The following is a 21,994-nucleotide window of genomic DNA, read 5'->3' on the forward strand; positions in this document are numbered from 1 at the left end:
CAGGAAGGGAATCCTCCCTGCAAAAGAAGCAGGAAGGGGATCCCCCTGCACCAGAAGCCGGAAGGGGACCCCCCTGTACCAGAAGCCGGAAGGCGACCCCCCCCCTGCACCAGAAGCCGGAAGGGGACCCTGCTGCACCAGAAACCAAAAAAAAAAACTTGCAACAGAAGCAGAAAGAGACTACCCTCTAAACAAGGAGCCAGGAAAGTCCTGCCTCAGGCGCAGAGAAAGCCCTACAAAATTACTGAGGAAACCCCTTATAATCATGACAGAATATGGCACACAAGGACACTTGCTGTACTTTACACTTAGTAGCTGTTCACACAATATATTAAGCATTATTTGAAGTTGTTCCTCACCTTTAACATCGCACTCTGTGATTGGATTGCTGCAATGTCTGCAGGGACAGCGTCCTCTTGGCTCAGCCGTACCTCGAACCCCTTAACCAAGACCTCAGCTTCTTGTATTCCACGCAGCACAACATCCACCGTCTTCAGCCTGGAAATTACATAAGTTTACACAGCATGACCTGTGCTGGAAGGATCAGCCACACTGAAGCATATGGCAGGGAGTCAATACCCTTACAAACGCTTTCAAAATGGACTGAAGAAGTCAACCAAACTTCTCTACTAGCTGGGCGCACCACTGTGCCCCGGATGGTCCCAGTCTCTTGTTTATTTTTTTAGGTAGATTGAAGACAGCCTGGACCCAGTAAAACCTCCTCTCCACTAACCGAACGCCCCAATCTCCCACAATCCTCCAGGAAAACGGTGGCTCCCTACTCTCTCATTCAGGTAGGCTGAAGACATCATGTACCTAGTAAATATCTCCATTAGCTGGACACCACACAGTGCTCCAAGATTCGCCGTGGCCCCTTCTTAAATTATTATTTTTGGGATATTTATTGAGCAGGGACCTAACCTTGGCAACCAACAGATCGCTTTACAAGTCATAGGGTCAAGTACAGAGTAAGGGACAGACATACAAGTGAGCAGGGATCTAGACTTTGGGAGTAATACATGGGGCAATTTGGGAGCAAGGGATCTATAAGCAAGCAGGGAAGGAAACATAGGGGCGCAGAACACTCAGCCTTAGCTTAGGTGAGGAGAAAGGGTGTGTGAACCTAGGTGTTAGCAAGGAGCCACTGCTTGAAGAGGATGCTCTGGAGGTCCTTCCCGACTTACTCACTTGCTCAAGTAGACTGAAGATAGCCTGCACCCAGTAAACATTTTCTCCACTAGCTGGACCTCCTGTGGGGCCCAGGGAAGGTCCTGGATCCCCTATTCACTTTTAGGTAGGCTGAAGACAGCCTCCGCCCAGTTAACATTCTCTCCTCTACCTAGGCCACCGTCCCCCACAGTGCTCAAGGAATGTTTCAGACCCTGAATTACTTGTTTGGATGGGATGAAGTTAGGGATGCACAGGAAACATTGTCTCCACTAGCTGAACCTCTACAGTGCTACAGGAAGGTACCAGCCCCTTACCCGTTCAGGTACAATGAAGACTCATACCCAGTAAATATGGCCCCCACTCTCTGACCCCTCCACCACAGTGTTCCAGAAAGGTCCCAGACCCTTACCTATGTGTTCAGGTACAATGAAGACTCATACCCAGTAAATATGGCCCCTACTCTCTGCCCCCCCACCACAGTGTTCCAGGAAGGTCCCAGACCTTTACCCATGTATTCAGGTAGACTGAAGACAGCCAGCACCCAGTGTAAATTCTCTCCACAAGATTGACACCCCTCCCTTACCCTGTGCTCCAGGAAGGTTCCAGAGCATTACTTGTTCAGGTAGACTAAAGACAGCCTGTAACAAGAAAACATTGCCCCAACTCCCTGGACCTCCCATGGTGCTCCGGAAAGGTCCCTGGTCCCTTACTTGTTCAGGTAGACTAAAGACAGTCTGTCCCTAGTAGATATTGTCTCCAATAGCTGGACGCCGCTATAGTGCTGCAGAAAAGTCCCAGCCCTTTACCTTTCAGGTGGAAAAATGACAGCCTGTACACAGTAAGCATACTCTCCAAATCCGTGCCCCCCACAGTGCTCCACAAAAGCCCCGGGCACCTTACTTACTTGTTCAGGTAGACTGAAGACAGGCCGTACACTGTGTCCATCCTTTCGACCAGAAGATCCAGCTCAGAGCGCAGTGTTGGGACACTCGACCCCGAGGGAGACAGCTTAAAGAACAGGATACAACGATGGGACACATCCCCAAGGTCAGTCTGCAGCCTTTTCAAGTCCTCCTGTATGCGCTGGGATACAGACAGATGAACAATCAGACACTGGCGGCTGTGGATCAAGTTCTGCCGCCACATGCTTTGAATGGAAAACCGGAAACACTGCCTGCAGGATCATAGTAATCAACAATAACAGTCTCTCTTGCATACCCTTAGAAACAGTGCTCCATTGGTGTACCCTCAAGGCCCTCTCTTACCCAACCCAGCACCCACTACCTTTGGACATAGCATACTTTATCTGTGGGCCCTGCGCTCCCCCTCTCTAAATCAAGAATGTGTCCTTGTGTTCACAGTGGATCGGAAAACCACTTCTCGTGTTCTGAATTAACAATTCTCTTTCGTAGGCTCCCAAACATAGAATCCACTGAACGGCTCTCTAATATCTGTCCTTATTAGAGAGGTAGCTTCCTCGCTGAGGATCTGAAAAGACCTCTACTTCGCGCCAAGTTTGGTAACTGGAGCGGTTTGTCTTAAACTGCACAGTTTCGACTGATGCAAGGTGGCCAGCAATATTTATCTGAAGTACCTTTGATCAACTCCTGGTAGGGCAGGCAGATCTATCCTGCCTCTGAGGGAGTAGTTAGCAGACAATCAGCTCTTTCCTTCTGGGCGGCCTTCTGGACGAGATGGCTCCTGGCCACGGTATAAATGTTATTTCAAAAGGCATCTTCAGCTTTTAGTGGTAGTCTATTCAAGAACCTTCACTCCCCAAGGCCATAAAATACTTTTCTGTGATCTGAAAAATCCACTTGATCCCAGAACTATCGCATATAAAGAATTCTCGAACCGGTAAGGAGCGTATTTAGTCACTTGTCTGAGCATTGAATCGCTGAGCCAAACCCGATCTACTGTTGCAAATGACGTTGTTTGGCAGAAATCCATATCTGCTGAGGGAATGTCTTCTACTGTGGATAATGGGCCCATTCTCTTTTGCCTGGTGTGGAAGGGTCTTTCAAGGTCACTACCAAGTGTAGGACTTGGAAAAGCCAACCTAGGGTAATTCCAATGCTACTCACAACACCCAATGAGCAAAGCCACTACCTTAAGTAGCGTTGAACAAGCAGCAAGGCAAGGCTGAGCTAAGGAGAAAGAGGGCACTGCTGTGTAGTACAGTTCAAACTAAGCATAATTGATGAGAAAATGACCCACACAGGTAAGTTATAAAAATACCAATTTATTACGGCAGTACACTAAAGCACACGTTACATATCTCAAGGCAAGTAAAAATACTTTAGTATATGTACATCTCACAGTTAGGGAAGCCACTATGGATTACACACAACTTTAGAATCACATGAAGTTATTCAACCAATAAATGCTTTAACTAAAATAGGAAGAACAGATGTTAATCACATATCAATACATAGGCCTTATAATTCTAAGGCACCCAGCACCATATACAACTTCAGAAGTCCAAGCCTAGGCTGCACCGAGTCTCCAGTAGTGTTTAAGGTGTCCCAAAAAGTTCCTTAGGGAAGAGGCCAGCAGCCCAAGAGGGCCAATTTGGCTAGTGCAGGAAAAATACTGAATTTAATTAGAGCCGGGCAAATGGAACATGCAAAATATGGACTTATTGGTTTTAAGTAAAGTTCCAGTAAAAGGAGGGACACCTACCACTGCATGGGTTCACATGGATGAACCACAGAAGTACCGGAACACCGCCATCCTGGGCCAGCTCCCGAGAGCGATACGGTACACTGGACTTGTCACCCAATGGGCGGTTCAAGAGATAGAAGTGATCTCAGGCCCCCGAGCAACTTGGAAGGTAGGAATAGTTTGAGGTGACAGTAAACCGATGGGGAAGACTAGCCTCACCGTTGAGGCTGCCGTGCAGGGCCATTGGGTCGCAGGTTCCAGGGCAATCTTCACCAGTTGTCTCTAGCTTCCTCTGGCGACCTCAGACTGTAGTGGCTGGGAAGGACACACAGATTCGGTTAGACGATGGAGACCGTCACAGAGATCCTCACAGGTGCATGTCTTGGCAATTCGTTCTTAAGACTTTGGTCTTCTTTCAGGTTCATCACCTGGTGGAGGGCAGCACATCAGATTGCCAGTGACTCGGTAGCCCTCAAAGATGCCCACAAAGCGTTCCAGTTGTTTGACCAGCCGGACGTCCTTGCAACGACGAACAGCTGGAAACAGGCCTTACAGAGGAAATGCAAAGATGCATGCTGGGACGACCCAAAACGGGCCATGAACCTCAATCAGGACAGGTAACCGGTTAGTCCCACCAAACTTAGAGAGGAATGAACCTCACATACGTCTTCGATGTCGATTAAAAGGTCTAGGTTCACGATGCAGTGGTGCTGGCTGAGCCAATGCTCGTTTCTGCAGCTGTCCTCCGTCATCCCTTGGTCGTAGTCCTCAGATCTCTTCAGCTTCAGTGATCGATTTCGCTCCTGGGTCCCGCTCATCAATGTTTATCTAGAAAATGAGTAGAGGCGAACCCATCCCTCGATTAAGGACACTTGCAACATTCAAACGTTCAAGTGGATGTCTAATAGTGGATAGCCAACCTTCTAGAATCTGCCCAGCAACATCCCATCACCTGGAAGAATGTGGATCGGGGTAGACACCCCCCATCAAGATTCCTGCCAATGCACACACAAAGGAGAGCCTTTGCAAGCAACTTGCAAGAAATCTGCCAATGTGCATGAAGAAAAGGGGCCTTCTCCCCACTTGGCAAGGTAGAAGGATGGTCAACAAAGGGCAGGTCACCTCGAATAGGACTTAAACACGAGCAGAGGCAATTTTGAGTATTTGATCCCCCTTAAGTGCATTATCGCACCTAAAAAGGCAGCCGAGGTCAATGCATCAGGAAAAGGGGTCAAAAGTAACCACTGCCGCCAGCCTGTTTAGAGGATGCCAGGAAAGTAGCAAACATGCTACTTGGAACAAAGAGAAGAGTACACAGTGTCCACACAGCACTCCATGGAAGACGGCTTGTGCTTTAAACAGTAAAACACACAATTCATAAAAGGGAGATGGCTACTCCTGCTCTGATGGGTTTATGGACTCACCATTGAATTGTGACGATTCGCTAGGTATCATCTCTTCTTCCCAAGAGAAAGCCCTTTCCCATGAGGCTAGGGAGGTGCGGCCGCTACCCAATAGTCCACCTAGGGATGGTTTAATGGTGGACCTCATGGGGAGGGACCCCCCCCAACAGGGAGGACGACGATCACCTAGGGTATAGCCCGTTGGCCATCACATCCCAACCTTCACTGACCCCCCCCTTCCATGTCAAACAATTCTCTTGAGTGTAAACCCATTTATTTCTATAGTGGCAGAGAAACAGCCTAAACAGAAAGTACCAGGACGAAGAAGAGCACAGAAGACATGAAGATCACTGACTGTGCTAGTACTGGTACGAGGTGGCCTTGAGTATGTATAAAGATCAATCCATCAAGAACAACAAAGGACTTTGACAGTCTGCCAGGGTGGGACTGGCAACTAAGTATAATACAAGAAGAATGGCTAAAGACTGTGTGAAACCGAAGAGCGGAGGATGCCGGTGAAGCTCTGAGGGAGTCCTTCATGGGTCCAGTTGGACCCGCACACGAAACAGAGAAGACAAAGCCGAGCAGTCCAGTAGAAAACCGGTGCGCTACTGCAGTGGAGAGAGGTCCAAAGAGCAGGAGAGACGTACCCCAGCACCAGGAAGCCCCAGTGCCACACTGAAATCCCAGAGAAGGTAACAGGAGGTATGAGAGACCCAGAGGGGACACTGGGGTGGAAGAGGGTCAGGCTTGACTGTCTCTCCGCATGCCCTATAGTAGCAATCAAACTATTGGGATGGGAGGACTGAGCATCCGAGGAGAACTTCCTCGTTACAGTGACATCAGTAAGCCCGCTGACCACCAGAGAAGGGTCTGGGACTCCACCACAAGTCAAACAAGCATCTGAGGAGAACCTTCTCGTCGCAGTGGCAACAATAAACCCACTGATCACCAGAAAAGTGTCTGGGGCCCTGGCATAAGTATACTAAGCATCTGAGGAAAGCACCCTCGTCGCGATGGCAGGGAAGTCTTTAGTACTTCCACAAAAAGAGGGCGAAAGAAACATCAACGTAAGTGATACAGAAAAGAAGTCTCAAACACCAGGGGAAGGGAGTCAGTCTCCTGGTGAAGAGACTGAAACCCCTTTTGATATGCTTAAGAGACGCCAGGGGAAGGGAGTCATTCCCCCTGGCTTTGCTGTGAACCATATTAGAGTATGCAGACCAATACGAGAAGAGGGAAGTTGGAAGTCGCCTGGTTTTGAAAGTTGAAGAAACTGAAAGTAATTCTCCTGGTTCTGAAAGTGGACTGGTGCAAAGGTTAGCGAAACTGCAAGACAGGGGAAGGGAGTCATTCCCCCTGGCATCCTTTTGCCAAAGAGCATTTTTGGGAATACCACACAAATACCAGGAAAAGGGAGTCACCCTCTTGGAGAAGGAACTTTCTGTTGAATTATTCTTGAGTTGTAGGGTAAGGGAACGAAGAAGATTGCGACACGGGACAGCAGAGTTTGATTTCGACGGACATTCTGACAGATTCCTTAGCATTAGTTTGAGGCAGGGAAACCCCCCTTAGAAGATGGAGATAGTGAGGGTTTCTTCCGTTTTGATGAATACATGTAAAGGGGAAGGTCTCCTCACACTGGAACCTTGTAAGTAGGGGCCAGTGAATGCAGGAGGCCAGTGAGAGTAAAAAGGCTCACTCATCTTCAAAGTCAAATTAAAACATTCCAGGGAGTCCAGCAGTAGTGCTGGGCAGTCCAGGACAGAGAAGTTGATTTGCAAAAAAGGAAATGTCCTTAACACCTGGCAAGAAAACGTCTTTCCTTCCCATTCTCTCTCACATGCACAGTCACAGCAGTTGATGCACAAACGGTAAAGGAAGAGGCAAGAGCCATCTTTATCCAGGAGCTGCTGATATGGACTGGAGGCATAACAGTTTGATGCTAGGTTCACTAAACCTCTCCTTGAAGTGGTACAAAGTACTACTCTATGGACATGCAGTGTGTTTTGTCAGGTCCTGCTGAGGCAGGAGGCACCGACATAAGAGTTTCCTAAAAGAAGAACACTCAAAACCAAACAGTTGTAGTGGATCCGGGACATTTCAATGCAGTCCGTTTCTTTGAATGGTCAACTCGCAGCAGCTGTCCCACTACAAGCCCTTGCAATAATGGGTTTTCCATTGTTATGCAACAATCTCACCAATTGTGGTTAAAATTAAAACATTTACTGATGCCTCTTACCTTTGTCTGCTTAGTCCCCCCCGTTCTGTAGCCCCCCACTGTACCACTCACAACCCCCATTTGAGTTTATTTGTTGGTGAGTTTGAATACCCGTCTTTCTCTTATCCCTTCCCCAATTTCCTTGATCAAATTATGCAATGGGGAAACCCTTCCATAGCCCCTTTACCATTAATCCCACAGAACCACTTTTTAGTTCACGATTCCCTTTTAGCGGTTCCTTTAGCTACCTTGAGGACACCCTTTAGCTTTTTGATTTCCAAACTTCCTTTTTGCTGACATAGGTCCCTCTGTATCTGCAGCTCAATTATTATGGGTTGCCATTAGCAACCCAGAAGGCTACCTGGGCAGGAGTGCTCCGAGAGCACCCCATTTTGCCTCCAAGTGGGTTTTCTCACCCGTGAAAGTTATTAAGGAGTAGACTGGTGGCTGACGTTTTTGCCACACCACTCTGTACCCTTTTTACTGCATTTGTAGCCACGTTTTCCCGAACAGGAGCAACGTGACAACCAATCAATTTCTTTTAAGTTCTAGGTCTCAGCCATATTGTTTCTGGGTTATCTTTGTGCGTTTGTGGCACAGGGAATCATTCGGCTTGTGTGAGCTCCTCTCACAGCTCACAAAGGTATGCTGTATGAATGGTATATAGTTTAGAATGGACTCAACTTCTGGGGAGTGTGTGGTGTGCATGCATGCATGCTTGCATGCGGCTTTCAGTACGCACAAAGAAGGAACTTGGCTGACCAATCCCGGTTGGTGGCTGTCAAACCTTTGAACGGTGCACGGCTGGTGATTCGGTAGCTAGGCAGAGCCCTTACACTGTGTGTGCGAGAGAGAGTGTGTGTGTGTGTGTACACATATAACTGAGGAAAACCAAGGACATTCTGGAGATTTGCACCTTGAAACCAGCTGGTAGAAGCTGGAGAGATGAGCAGTCTCTCAAGATCCTCTAGGATGGTTGGACTGTGGACTCCAGATGCTCCTAAAGGGGATAGTTTGCCTTTCCCTGTGCTGCAATCCTGCTCAGGCTCCTGTCTTGTATTCTGGTACATCTGTGCCTGCAGCCTTCCGGGACTCCACTGAAGTTTCCAGGACTTGCGGTACTCCCCAGATCTGAAATGGGAGTTGCTACTGCCTGTTGGAATCCCCTCCATCTGTTCAAAATGTACCCCCTTCTTGAGACATCCTGGCTTGTCCTTTGTGGCCGCTTCTCGAAGGCCTGCTTTAAAGGGTCACCATTGTGTTTCTTCACTTCCGTTACAGCAGTCATGTCCAGCTCTTGATGGGTCACCTTGTGGTGGCCATCTAACATCGCCCAACCATGCATGCAAGACCTTGCAACATGTACCAGCAGGGCAATCAAACCTAAAACCAAACATATGAACTGACCTCTGCACTAGCGACCCCCCAGCTCGTTCACCTTCTCAGGGTCACCTGGCCTTGCATTTTTAAATCTTTTGGCTTCCTGCTCCAAGCCCCCCTGACTGCAGCACTTACTGCAACAAGCCTGTGCCTCACCTCTGCAACGTGGAACACATGTGGAGGGGTGCACAAGACTCTCCAGACTGAAGGTTGCCATCTCAGCAGTTCCTGTGACTTGCAGGTAATGTGCATTTATTTCTAAACGCAGAAGAACATATTTTTTCGGTAACTGTACTGTGTAGACTCTTAGAGAGGCACAGCTCCTCCCTACTGATGAGGTCCAACCAGACCGAAACACGTGTCTGGGGATGCTGTTGGTACTCTTGTTCAGAGGAGAATTGCCTAGCATTTCGGTGCTAGACTGCCCCAGGGCAGGACAAAGACTGATATGTTTAGGTTTTTTCTTTTCTGTGAAAGATAGTGAGCTAAAGACTCTGGGTAAGTCTCTCGTAACCAGGACTAATGTCTGGCAGAGGGACTCCCAGGACCCCCCTTGTTAATTTGCATATGCAAGTAACTTTGGGTCTCACTCTAAATTACTAGGGGAATCCAGACGTGGACCCCTTGCTCACTATTCTTAGAGAGGCACAGCTCCTCCCTACTGATGAGGTCCAACCAGACCGAAACACGTGTCTGGGGATGCTGTTGGTACTCTTGTTCAGAGGAGAATTGCCTAGCATTTTGGTGCTGGACTGCCCCAGGGCAGGACAAAGACTGATATGTTTAGGATATTTCTTCTCTGTGAAAGATAGTGAGCTAAAGACTCTGGGTAAGTCTCTCGCAACCAGGACTAATGTCTGGCAGAGGGACTCCCAGGACCCCCCTTGTTAATTTGACTTGGCTTTAATGTGTGCTTATGTGGAACCAGTTGGTACCGTAGTACTACCAGCCCCCCCCCGACCGCCTGACCCTCACCCCCAAGAGTCAAGTCTGCCTGCTCAGCTAGAGCTACCATTGGTGGTAACCCCTGCCTCACCCTACCAGCGGATAATCGAAAAGTCTCCTCCACACAACTCCACGCATCTGTGCTTTGAGGCACCTTCAGGGCAGCCCATTGCTTACTTTTTACATCACATTTCCACATCCCTGACCAACTCCCATACCTCTACTCACCCCTAACTCCCTGCCCTCCCCATCCCCCCCAACCCTCACCCCACTCACTCACCCATGTACACTTAATACAAACATTGCATAAGAAATAAAAGTCAGAATATTCTGAATTCGCAGGTTCTGTGCGAAGTGCTATGCTGTAAAGTCTCCATGTAGAAAGCTCAAAATCGGCACCTATTCCGCTTGTTCCCCTTGAATTGTATATTTAATGCACTCTAACAAAACCAAATTCCATATTTTATAATACCAATGTTTTATATGGAGGATCCGACTACTTCCATTTCTGAGCTATGACTAATAGTGCGGCCAATTGAAGAAGATTAAATGCTTTCCTCCGATATTTCGGCCATTGTACATTGTCCTGTTGTGCCATGCCCAAAAGAATTTCTCCAAGAGGTCTTCCCGTCTTAAACCCAAACATTACCTTCATGTTTTCCTGAACCTCTTCCCAAAACTGTGACAGTTTAGGACATGCCCACCATATATGCTCCCAATTACCTCTCTCCCCACAATCCCTCCAACTCAATACCGAAACCGATTAGGTAATCTTATGTAGTCTTTCTGGGGTATAATGCCATTGGTACATTAATTTAACCCAAAATTCCCTGATCTGTATAGATCTCGTCAATTTCAGGATGTCTAACCATAAGCGGGACCATGCTTCCTCAGTTGGCATATACCCCAAGGTCTTTGCCCAAGCCAACTGAAATGTGGGGACTTTTAGTGGGGTTTCATCATTTAGAAGCTTATATAATCTGGATATCATGTCCCTATCACCGAAGCTGGAGGGTACAAACTGCTCCAATGATGTAAGTGGTTTTAGGCAGCCCACTTGTTGGGCGGGGCCAACAGTCAATGGCGGACTTGGAATATTGCAAACAGTGCTTCTCGTGGAGGGCGAAACTCCTCTTTATACAACGTAAAAGACTTAATCTCCTGGTCTAAGAGAATATCCTGAAACTTTATGCATCCCTCCCTTTTCCATTCGGGAAATTAATTAGCATGGGGTCCTGGGGTAAACTGGGGGCTTGCGAAGAGAGGGGTAAACGGGGAGGGAAATTCTGTGATTTTGTGTAGGCAGACAGCTTGATCCCATGTATCGTCCACCACCCCTGTGATCATACTATGGTGTATATTGAGGTCTGTTGTATCTAGGTAACCATAGTCTCTCCCATTCTAGGACCCACTTTTGCTCTTTCCATCTGCTTACACCTTTTTTTGTGTCATCTCCAAACCATTCCTTAATTACCCGCAGCTGAGCTGTGCGAAAATACACTCTAAAATTAGGAAGACTCACCCCACCTCTATGCGGAGGAAGCATTAATGTGCTCAATGCTATCCTTGGGGATTTGTTTTTCCAATGTATAGTTTGACATTGTTTTATGTAGCGTTTCGGAAGAAGGAGGCCGGGATCCAGATCGGGAGAGCTTGAAAAAGATACAGCACCTTGGGTAAAATCACCATTTTAAATTAAGCCGCCCAAGCCACGACACCATTAAAGGGCTTCATGCCTAGAGCAACCTTTGGATGTTGTCTAGTAAGGGGCGAAAGTTCGCAGAGTATATGTCGTCCAGTGAGCTTGTTATTTTTACTCCTAAAACTCGCATGCTCTGAGGCATCCATCGAGCTGTGCCTCCTTCATTGCTTTAGTTAGTTCTCCTTGCTTAAGACCTAGGTTCAAAATTTCGGACTTTGTAACATTGATTTTAAGACCTGCGACTCTACCAAATCTTTCTAATTGAGCTAATGCCTCAGGCAATGATCTACTTGGATTGTTGATCGTTAAAAGCATGTCATCAGCATATGCCATCAGGTTGTGCGTCTCACCCCCAAAGGATATACCTTCTACCAGCTCTGATTGTCTAAGGTGTGCCAATAAAGGTTCTAGATGCAGTGCATCCAAGAGAGGTGAAGGAGGGCAGCCCTGTTTCGTACCTCAAGAGAGAAACGTTAGGGGAAAGTTGACCATTAATGAGCAATCTAGCCGAGGGATGCACATAGTTAGACATTACCATCATTAAATATTTAGAATCAAACCCCATGGTTCGTAAAGTGTTAAAAAGAAAGGACCATTGTACCCGGTCGAATGCCTTTTCGGCGTCTAATGACACCATGACCGCTGCATCCTCTTTCTTATCCAGCTTTTCAATTAGGTGACAGATTTGTTGTATATACTTGTGGGTTTGTCGCCCTTTAACAAATCCCATCTGATCAGGATGTACAAGACTAGGCATCAGATCATTAAGCCGGTTTGCAAGAATTTTTGTATATATTATTGCATCAATATTCATGAGCGCAATCGGGCTGTACGAGCCGCATTTGGCTAAATCCTTCCCTGGCTTTGGGATTAAAATTATTTTAGCCTCTTTCATTGATGCTGTGATTTTACTGCTTCTAGCAAAGGAGTTATAAAGTTCTGTTAGCCTGGGGGCCAAAGTTACCCGAAAGAGGCGGTGTATCCATCTGCACCCAGCGCTTTGTCTATTGGAAGATTAGTTATGACTGACAGTAGTTCTTCTTGGGTGTTATCATTACCTAAATTCACTTTACCTTCTTCCGAAATTCTTACCAGTTGGCTCACCTCTAGGTAATTATTGTGTGCTGACTGATCTGGAGAATATGATTCATACAACATAATATAAAATACTTGAAACTGGCCTATAATATCTTCTGTCATTGTTACTTTCTTTCCCGTTGAATCTTCTACCCCCTGAATTATCTGAGCCACTAACTTCTGTTTTAATTGTCTAGCCAACATACTATCTGCATTATTTGCTTTATCATAAAACCTCTACTTTAGATATAATACGTTTTTTCCACCTGTTTGGTATGTATTAGATCTAGTTTACCCTTAGCTGTTCAGTATTGCCTATGAAGAATCGTGGATGTGTCTGATTCCATTTGTTTTAGAGTTTCCCTTACTTCAGCTTCCAACTCAATTTCCATATTTCGCCTAAGCTTCCCTCTATATACCTGTATCGCGATAAGCTTCCCCCGCAGGGTTGCTTTAAACACGTCCCATACCAAGTCTATACTTCCTTTCCCATTCAAATTGGATTCAAAATATTCCACAATTTTCCCCATCTATGTCTGTACATATGATCAGATCGGAGACCACCTCTTTTGGGAATTTCCAGCTCAAAGTGTGGGTCTTGCTACGGTAAGGTTAAGCTCCATAGTTAAAGGGGCGTGATCTGAAATGGTGATTGAGTGTGTGTTGATCTGTGTCGCCCTTCCTATCAAGCCAGTTGTATCCCAAAAATAGTCTATCCTGGAAAAGGATTTATGAAAGTGGGAAAAGAATGTGTTTGCCCATTTATCTCCCTTCAAAAGTAGGCCCCATGTCCCTAAGAGTCAACAGCTCAAATTTCTATGTAATGGCCAATGAAGGCGAAGGTCGTACGTGTGAAGTGTTAGAGCTTCTATCCCTTAAGGGGTTCCATGCGATATTTAAATCCCCCATCGCTATCATTTCTCCATGACCAAACTGTTCCAAGTTAGACAAAGCCGACTTCAGGAAACCCTCTTGGCCTGTGTTTGGGGCATAAAAAGATACCACGGTTAACGCCATCGAGCCCATCTGTACTATGATAAACAAAAATCAACTCTGTTTATCAGCCAAAACCTTCCCAATGGAGACTTGTACGTTTGTCTTAAAAGCAATCAGTGTCATGATGCCTACCTCCAAGGAGCCAGACCAGGCCAAGCTACCCCAGAGGCAGACATCATGTCCCAGAGGGAAGTCTCAGCAGCCCCAAATAGGGGCCCTTTGGACTCAGTCCTGGCGCCTTTGGCGCCAGGCTCATATTGGACAACAGTCCTGGCGCCATAGGCGCCAGGCTCATAAAAGATGACTTTGTGTACAAGGTGCTTGGTGTAAACTTACCTGATGCAGACCATGCTGCAACATCGAGGCCATCTAGAGGCCTGAATGGGACTACTTTATCTTTGGGGACTACTTAACCACACGGGTGTGGCCGGAGGAAGAATACATACCTGAGAGGAAGGATACATACCTGGAACTACTTTGAAGGCTATTTAAGCCACGCCCAAGCAGCAACTCACGCTTCGCGTTGTTCTGCATCTAGCAGCTGGACGCTCACCGTGTCTGCTCCTGCATCCTGACTTCTGCCACGCCCGCCAGCATCCTGGAACACCTGCAAAGGGAGAAGAGAAGAGAATAGAAGAAAGAAGAGTCCTTACCTGCTAAATCCGCATCCCGGGGATATTTCGCCGACGATCCTGAAAAGGAAGACATTCATTTTAAAAGCACATCGCATCGATCGCTGCAGCGCCGCATTCCACTCACCTTTTCTGGGCGCCTCCATGTTCATCAGCGACCATCTGGATCCGCAGCCACATTTCAGCGCCTAGGGAGAAAAAGACAAGAACAAAGGTGAGCTAGGGAAGAGAATAAGAAAACCTTAATTTTCCATCATAAGACTTACCTGTTGGGTCATTCCCACTTCATTTCGGGTCGGTGCCGCATCCTGGCATTTCCGGACCCCGGCCCCTAAGGGGAAAAAAGAGACATCAGCGTTAGTGAGCGAATGCTAAGACATTACCTGAACGCTCATTAAAGACTTACCTGATATCTACTGGAACTGCACCTCTCACTTCGGGTCGGTGCCATATCTCCGGCATATCCGAACCCCAGCCTCTATGGGGAAAAAAGACACAAGCCTTAGTGCATTAATGCAAGGACACTAAAGGAACCTCTCATCATACAACTCACCTGAGTTTCCTTCGTCGGTTCCATTGCTCATCTCGGAATCTTTGTTCTGCACCTGAAATAGAGACAACGGACAATTATTATTTCGGGCGAATTCTCACAGTATTTTACCAGGAAGGTCAAGCAAACTTGAACTCTCTACAATCCAAGATCCAGTGAAGTAACTGGATTACAACGCGCCCCTGCATCAGAAGCAGGATGGAGAGCTCGTCCTTTCAGACCCTAAGGTGAGACTTCACGGGGAATCGCAGAAGGGTTTCGTGGAGGGTGAGAAGGGAGTGGGAGGCTTACACATTATCCCGCAGATTGTTAATACTCCCTTTTCACACACAGAAGGATAATTCTGCGAGCCAGTCAAGCCAGATTTGAGGGTCCGGTCCTGTCCATCTTCCGAGTCCTGGGCTTCACCATAGAAGAGGCAACAGCACTCCAAACCAGGCCTGCGCCTCCGTGGGAGTCAGCTGAGCCTAACAATCAGAACCCCTGTGGTCTTCCCCTGTGCATTAGCCTGTCTAGCTAATGGTATTGCTTTATTTTTAGCTTATTTCGGTGTTGAAATAGAATATGCGCCTCCTATAAAGCTATACATTCAGGCTGATGCATACTCAATAGTCGTTCCAATTTTCTCCTCTTTACCGGGGATTCAGCCCCCTTATATTAAGTGTCAAGTAGGTAAGGATGAAACCATCACAACATGACCTCCCGCTTTAATATGCTGTTCCGTCCGATCTTTTCTTTCCCCTTGATAATGATTCAGTGTACAAATACCCGCTCCCCCTCCCTCCCACAACTTCCCTCTCCACCTTCTATACATTACCCTCCTCCCTTGCAACCCAACAATCCCCCAATGTATGCCCCTTCTCCCTGGTGTAGACCATCTTTGCTATTCTCTCTATGGACGCCGTCCCCAGAGATGGCCTGCCACTTGTACCAGGGATGTTTGCAGGATATCCTAAAACCCTGGTTTTTATCTTTAGTGAGTTCCAAGATGAGCAGTTAACGTGCCCCTCCTCTTACATAAAGAAAATCTTAATCTGTGAAGGAAACACCTTATATCCCCATAACAACCTAATCACCTTAAACATTGCCCTTTAGAGTTCCCCAGGCTTCTCTGGTATTGGAGGGACTTTCTGTTTCCATGTCCGGTTCCGTTCAACCAACATCGATTCCCAGTGCCTAGGTCCCCGGGGGGCATGTGGTTGCATCCCAAAGCTAGGGCCTGGTTGATCTTCCAAATCCATTCGCAAGATTCACGTCCCCCTCCTCTTTTGTTGTAATTTGGATTTGTTTGCCTTCCCAAATAAAAAGAAGGCCAAAGGGGAAGGTCCATCTGTACGATATCTTGTGGGTTTGTAGATGTTGCAAGATCTCCTTCATGTCTCTTCTCCTTTGTAATGTCCTTGGGGATAGATCCCTATACAATTGAATGTCATTCCCATTAAGTGGAATTTATGTTGCTTTCCTGGCTTCCCTGAGAATAAGCTCCTTCTTCAGGTAATTTGTCAAAGCCACTAGTGTGTCTCTAGGGTGAGCCCCACGTCTTGACACTTCGGACCAACTCAGTGGATTCTATCCACGGAATGGTTGTTTCATCGTCAGTATTTAACAAATCCTTAAAGACCCTAGTGACTTCCTCTCTCAAAGTTGAGTCCGACACTGATTCCGGGATGTTCCGTATTTGAATATTGGAACGCCTAGATCTATTTTCCAAATCCTCATATTGCTGCTTCACATTATAAGTCGCTTGTGCTGATTGTTCCAGGAGCACCTGCGAATTCGTATATTCCTGTGCCAAGTCTTGTAATGCCTACTTGTTTGTATCCGTTCTTTCCTCCGAAGATGCAATATCTTTTCTTATGTCTGCCAAGGTGGATTTAAATTCTGTAGTAAAATTGTTAAATTGTGTTTGCAAAGAAGCTGCCAACTTGTCCTGAAAAACTTGAAAGCAGTGCTCCATATCTTCTTTTGAGGCCACCATCTCTGTGTCGAGGATGACTTTACAGGTCCGCCCAACCTGAGCCAACAACTGCTAATCGGATTAATAGTGGGAGGGAGTATGGAAGTGCACGCTTTTCTTCGGCCTTAGATTCTGACATTGACCATGTGCTCACTCAGGGTTCTCCTGTTAATAATGTTGACTCGGCAACATCCTGAATTTCAGATTTCTCATCTCTCTTTTAGCTATGCCCTATTATAGTTATTGCCTTTAGTCGTGCCCCAATCAGATGAAGGGATAATACTTCCACAGGAATTGCACATCTAAATACCATCTTTCTGCCGTTTCAGACGCTGTTAACATAGGTGGTTCTCACCTATTGGCATCATTGGAGTGAATTGAATAACTTATAGGAAAGATAGAAATTACTCGCAGCAATTGCACTGCTATTGCCTAGGATTCTCTTCCCATGTCATTTCTAACATAAGAATTCTCCCTCTAGGGGTCCAAAATCAGCACCTGCGCAGTCCATAAATGGACTTTCCCTTCCAATGCGGTGTTACACCAATCAATGCCGTTAAGCCTGCAGGCCCAAAGTGCTTGACAAACAGTGTTTCAACAAAAGCAGTGTTACATTTGGTAATTTGCCTGGCGCGCATCCGATCGCTTTATTGCGCTCTGTCATCTCTGGGGGAAAGAGTCTTTAAAGCTTATAGCTATGCCGGGTAAAATATCAAGTGGGGAGGAACACTCGCCCGATGTCATGAACTAATTAGATAGGATTGCTGAAATCGGTAATGCTGCCCGGGCTCCCTCCGCTTAAACAAATGCAGGCATAGGCGTTGTCCCTCAAATCCTCACCGGCAACGCATTTTAGGCACTCGCTGTTCTCTGCTCCCGACTTCCCTGCAGTTCCGGGAGTATGAGGGGAGCTTCCATAAATACGATTCCGTTCAGGGCAGCTTACATCCTCCGACTGCAGCGGACGCATTGCTGTTAAGGTGCGCAATGTGTTCTTACCCTGCGGAACACTCAATCGTCACAATTCACATTGATTCGCTTCTTATAGGGCACTGAGCTCAATCTGCCGTGATCGCACAGCTTGGCGGCCATCGTGGACTCGTGACATTTATTTTATCATAGCCCTGGAACATCAATTATTCAATCTATTCTTGTAAGCAAAACTGTTTCATTCATGTCCCCAGGGCTTTGTTAGAAACAGTTCCATGTGTTTTAGATACATCGAATGGCCAATGTGCAACAATTTAATGTAATCTCCATTTTCCATTACAGAGTGTTGGGACCGTTTTTTGAAGTCTTACTAAGGCCTTAGTAAAACCATACAACTGAAACAGTACAAAACTTCACTCTTAGCACAAGGCTGTACCACCTGAGCATTTAGTACCATAGAGAGAGCAGCCAGGCTCATTTTAGGAACGAGAGAGGGCTGTAGGAAGGAACAAAGAACTTGGCCTTCTGTTTCTTACTTTCGTGAGCCTTTGAAAGTATCAGTCTTTAGAGGTCACGGGTAATGTTATGTTATGTGTTTGTTTATAACGTGCAATAGCCCGTAGGCATCAGGGTGCGAGTGTCCCCAATAACTCGAGCCATTGTATCCGTGCCATCCACCTGAGCATCTTCAGGTGTCCCTATTATCATCAACTCATCCAAGTCTTCTGTTTCGTGTTTGGCCTGGTGGGGGTTTACCATCGAGTCACCAATTGCCTCCAGGCTATCAGGGGATCCACCTCTTCCTCCCCACCTCGAGTGACTGCTTCATACCAGGCCGCAGTTTCTGCCTTAGCCCATTTCAGGAGGTCTGCCCACCACATCTCTACTCTAGGCCGGTGGGCCGCTTTCCAGCACATTGCAATTCTGCGCTTGGCCAAGATATAAGCCAGGTCCTTCATTTTGCTAATATGCTTCAGATTACATGGCCTAGGAAAACTCCCAAGAATACATGCCCAAGCAGACCCCACGTCAAGCACCACCCCACTGCTGGCCATTCTTGTTTACATTTCTACCCAGAATCTATTCACTTCCGGGCAAGCCCAGAACATATGCAGCAGCACCAGCCGCCTTCCTCCCCGCACCTGGGGCATTTCTGTACAGCCGAGCCACCGAACCTGGCTATTCTACCGGGGGTCAGATATGCTCTGTGGGTGACATATAGCTGGATCTGCTGGATTCTCGCATTCCGGGACACCTTCTTCTGGTACCTTTGGGCTCTGTCCCTCTGTCCATCCGTCATGGGTTCCCCCACCTCCTCCTCCCAGACATGCCTCAGTTGAAGCAGCTCCTTCCCCGCCTTCGTACTCAGTAGCTCATATATCCGAGATATTTCGTGCCCGCCCTCCGAGACATCGTACATCATTTCTATAGTGGCATCAGGTTTTTCTGCAAGTACTGTTTCGGGCCATCTTTCCCTCACCCGTTTCAGAATCCTGGAGTAAGTAATATATTGGCCTTTATGCACCCCAGTCTCCTCCATTAATCTCTGAAATCCTGATGCCTCCCCATCCTGCCATATGTCTCCAAGCGTGGCCAGGCCCACCGGTTCCCAGTATCTGCAGACCCCATAAATCAGTGGGGAGTCTCCCCCACATAACACCACCAACGGGCCCTGCTGAGAGAGCGGGTCCGGGTCACCCACAGTTCGCCATGCTCTACGCCAGACCTCCCAGCCCAGCACCAACAGTCTCCCCATCTCCGCCACTTTCGTTTTGTGCAGCCACACTCTCTTTTTTAGGAAGTATGGGGCAGAATCACCCCGCAAAATACTGGCTTCCGCCGATTCATCTTCAGACAATCACCTAGCTACATATAGTAGCTGTCCCGCCAAGAAATACAATTCAAAATTCGGCAGGTTTATACCCCCCTTATCACACGGGTTTTGTAATTTCCAAAGGGCCACCTAGTTCCTAGAATTGTGCCATATGAAGCCACTGCACAGGCCATGAAGTCTGACAAAGACAGGTTTGGGGATCAAGTACGGGACATTTACAAAAAAGTGTAGCAGTCTGGGCAAAACCACCATCTTGAGCAAAGCTGCTCTTCCCATCATGGCAAGGGGCAATCTGGACCAAAACACCATGCTATTTTTGATACCTTCAACTGCTTTCTCTGTGTTGTATTTGTGCTCTACCTCTATCCTGTGGTATATGTTTATGCCTAGGTATCAAAACATCTCGGTCCGCCCGGGTATCTGCAAAATGGGCAGTTTTTCTAGTGGAATACTCTTGTATCTCTCCAAGGGGAACACGCTGGACTTCCCAGGGTTTACCGATATGCCCGAGAGGGTGGCGTAGCGTTCCATCACCTCCAACACATATTGCAGGTTCTCTTCCGGGAAGCGCAGGTAGAAAAGCATGTCATCGGCATACAGTGATATCAAATGTGTGCTTCCTGCCGTACGAATCCCCACCTCACTGTATTGTTGCCTAAGGCAAATTGCCAACGGCTCCAACGCAAGAATATATAACTTGGGCGACCATGGTCATCCCTGTCTGGTCCCCCTACTGAGTCGCCATTTATCTGATATTATGGCACCGGTTTTAACCCTTGCAGTCGGGGAGCTGTATAACATCTTGACCCATCTAATGTACCCCGGCCCTATCCCGTACCCTTTCAGGGTTGCCATCAACCATGGCCACCTCACTGAGTCGAAGGTTTTGACCGCGTCCAGTGACACAATGGCCAGCTCACCCGGGTCTTTCTCTGTTTGATCAATAATATGAGGTAGCCTCCTGTGATTGTCCGTGATGTTTCTGCCGGGGACATAGCCTGTTTGGTCCGGGTGTATCAATCTGCCAATTACTCGCTTAAGCCAGTTGGCAAGAACCGCTGTGAGTATTTTTCTATCTTGGTTGAGCATCGATAAGGGCCTGTAGGACCCACAGTCCGCATTCGGCTTGCCCGATTTCAATAGCGGGATGATCACCGCTCTTCGATGAGATTCTGGCAACTCCCCCTGTTCGTAAGCCTCATTGAACATGGCCAGCAGCGGCTGCAGTACCTCCTGCCTATACGCTTTATAGAATGCGCTGGGTAACCCGTCCGACCCGTGCGCTTTACACGTGGGCAGGTGCTGGATCACTGTCTCCAGTTCGTCTGAGGCGATTGGGGCCTCTAAGTCTGCTCGTTCCCAGTCGTCTAAGGTGGGCAGACCTATATCTTCTAGTGTTTCCAGAATTTCTTGACCCATGTCTCCACCTCCGTCCTCATACAAGCGTTTATAATATCTGAGGAACTCTTCATTTACACCTTCCTGGGTATTTCGGATCTGGCCTTCCGCGTCCCTGATTTCTCTAATCACCAATCGGGTTGTCTCATTTTTGTATAACCAGGTTAGCAGTCTGCCCGGCTTGTCTCCACCCGCATGTTGCCTTTCTACATATTTCTTATAATTCAGCTTACATAGCCTATCCCAGAGCTCGCTGCTAGCTTTTTGCAACTCCCTCGTCTTTGCACCGTCTTCCCGGGTGGTCCACCCCCTTCACATCAAGTCCTCTCTCTCTCTCCGTTTCATGCAACTCTCGTTCTATACCCCCTTGGAGCCCCCTGGATTTTGATATAGCTACCCCACGCACCACCACCTTGAATGCCTCCCATACTGTTCCCATTGATTGCACGCTGCCGGTATTAATGTCGAAATATTCCGTGATGGCCTCCCTTAGGTCCTCTCGGAATCCTGGGTCCTGTAGGGCCTCTGCTCTGAGCCTCCATGTCGGGATACGCACCCTAGGGGGATGGTGCCGCCACTACAAGACCAAAGGGGAATGGTCCAAAAGCACCCTGGCTTTATATTCTGCGCTCACCATTTCTCCCGTTATCTCGGCGGCACCGAACACGTAATCCAGCCTAGTATGCAGGTCATGCGGCGCTACGTAATGCGAGTATTGCCTGTCTGTTGGGTGCGACCGTCTCCACACATCCTCCAGTTTGAGGTCTGTCAACAGTGCCCCCAACGCTTTGGCTGATGGACTGGGTTTTTCTAGCTTGCTATCTGACCTATCTATCCCGGGGTTCAGGGTGCAATTAAAATCACCTCCCCACAATATCGTGCCGCCTAACAGGGGGCTAATTTTACTATATAAAGACCTAAAGTAAGCTGCAGTATCATGGTTAGGGGCATATAAGTTTATAATGGTCACTTCTCGGTTCTCCACGAGTCCCTCCGCCACCACCATTCTACCTTCTGGGTCTGTCGCTGACCGGACCAGCTGAAACGGCACATGCGGTGCCACCCATATGACAACCCCTCTTGCATATGCTGGGTATGTGGCTCCCGTGACACTTCCCTTCCATTTTCTCCTAAC

General features: G+C 47.5%; 1 protein-coding gene across 20 annotated transcripts in view; it reads right to left on the reverse strand.

Annotated features, from left to right (window-relative positions):
* MACF1 (microtubule actin crosslinking factor 1) overlaps window positions 1-21,994 on the reverse strand; it is a 1,825,008-nt gene that overhangs the window by 1,200,874 nt on the left and 602,140 nt on the right. For all 20 annotated transcript variants that reach the window (XM_069622429.1, XM_069622430.1, XM_069622431.1 and 17 more), the window contains 2 exons: window positions 2,075-2,253; window positions 360-498 (listed from right to left, as the gene is read on the reverse strand). In XM_069622429.1, coding sequence (XP_069478530.1) covers window positions 360-498; window positions 2,075-2,253 — 318 coding nt within the window. The remainder of the gene's footprint in view (window positions 1-359; window positions 499-2,074; window positions 2,254-21,994) is intronic.

This window comes from Ambystoma mexicanum, chromosome 11 (assembly GCF_040938575.1).
Source record: "Ambystoma mexicanum isolate Mex_15411 chromosome 11, UKY_AmexF1_1, whole genome shotgun sequence".
Classification (NCBI taxonomy): Eukaryota; Metazoa; Chordata; class Amphibia; order Caudata; family Ambystomatidae; genus Ambystoma; species Ambystoma mexicanum.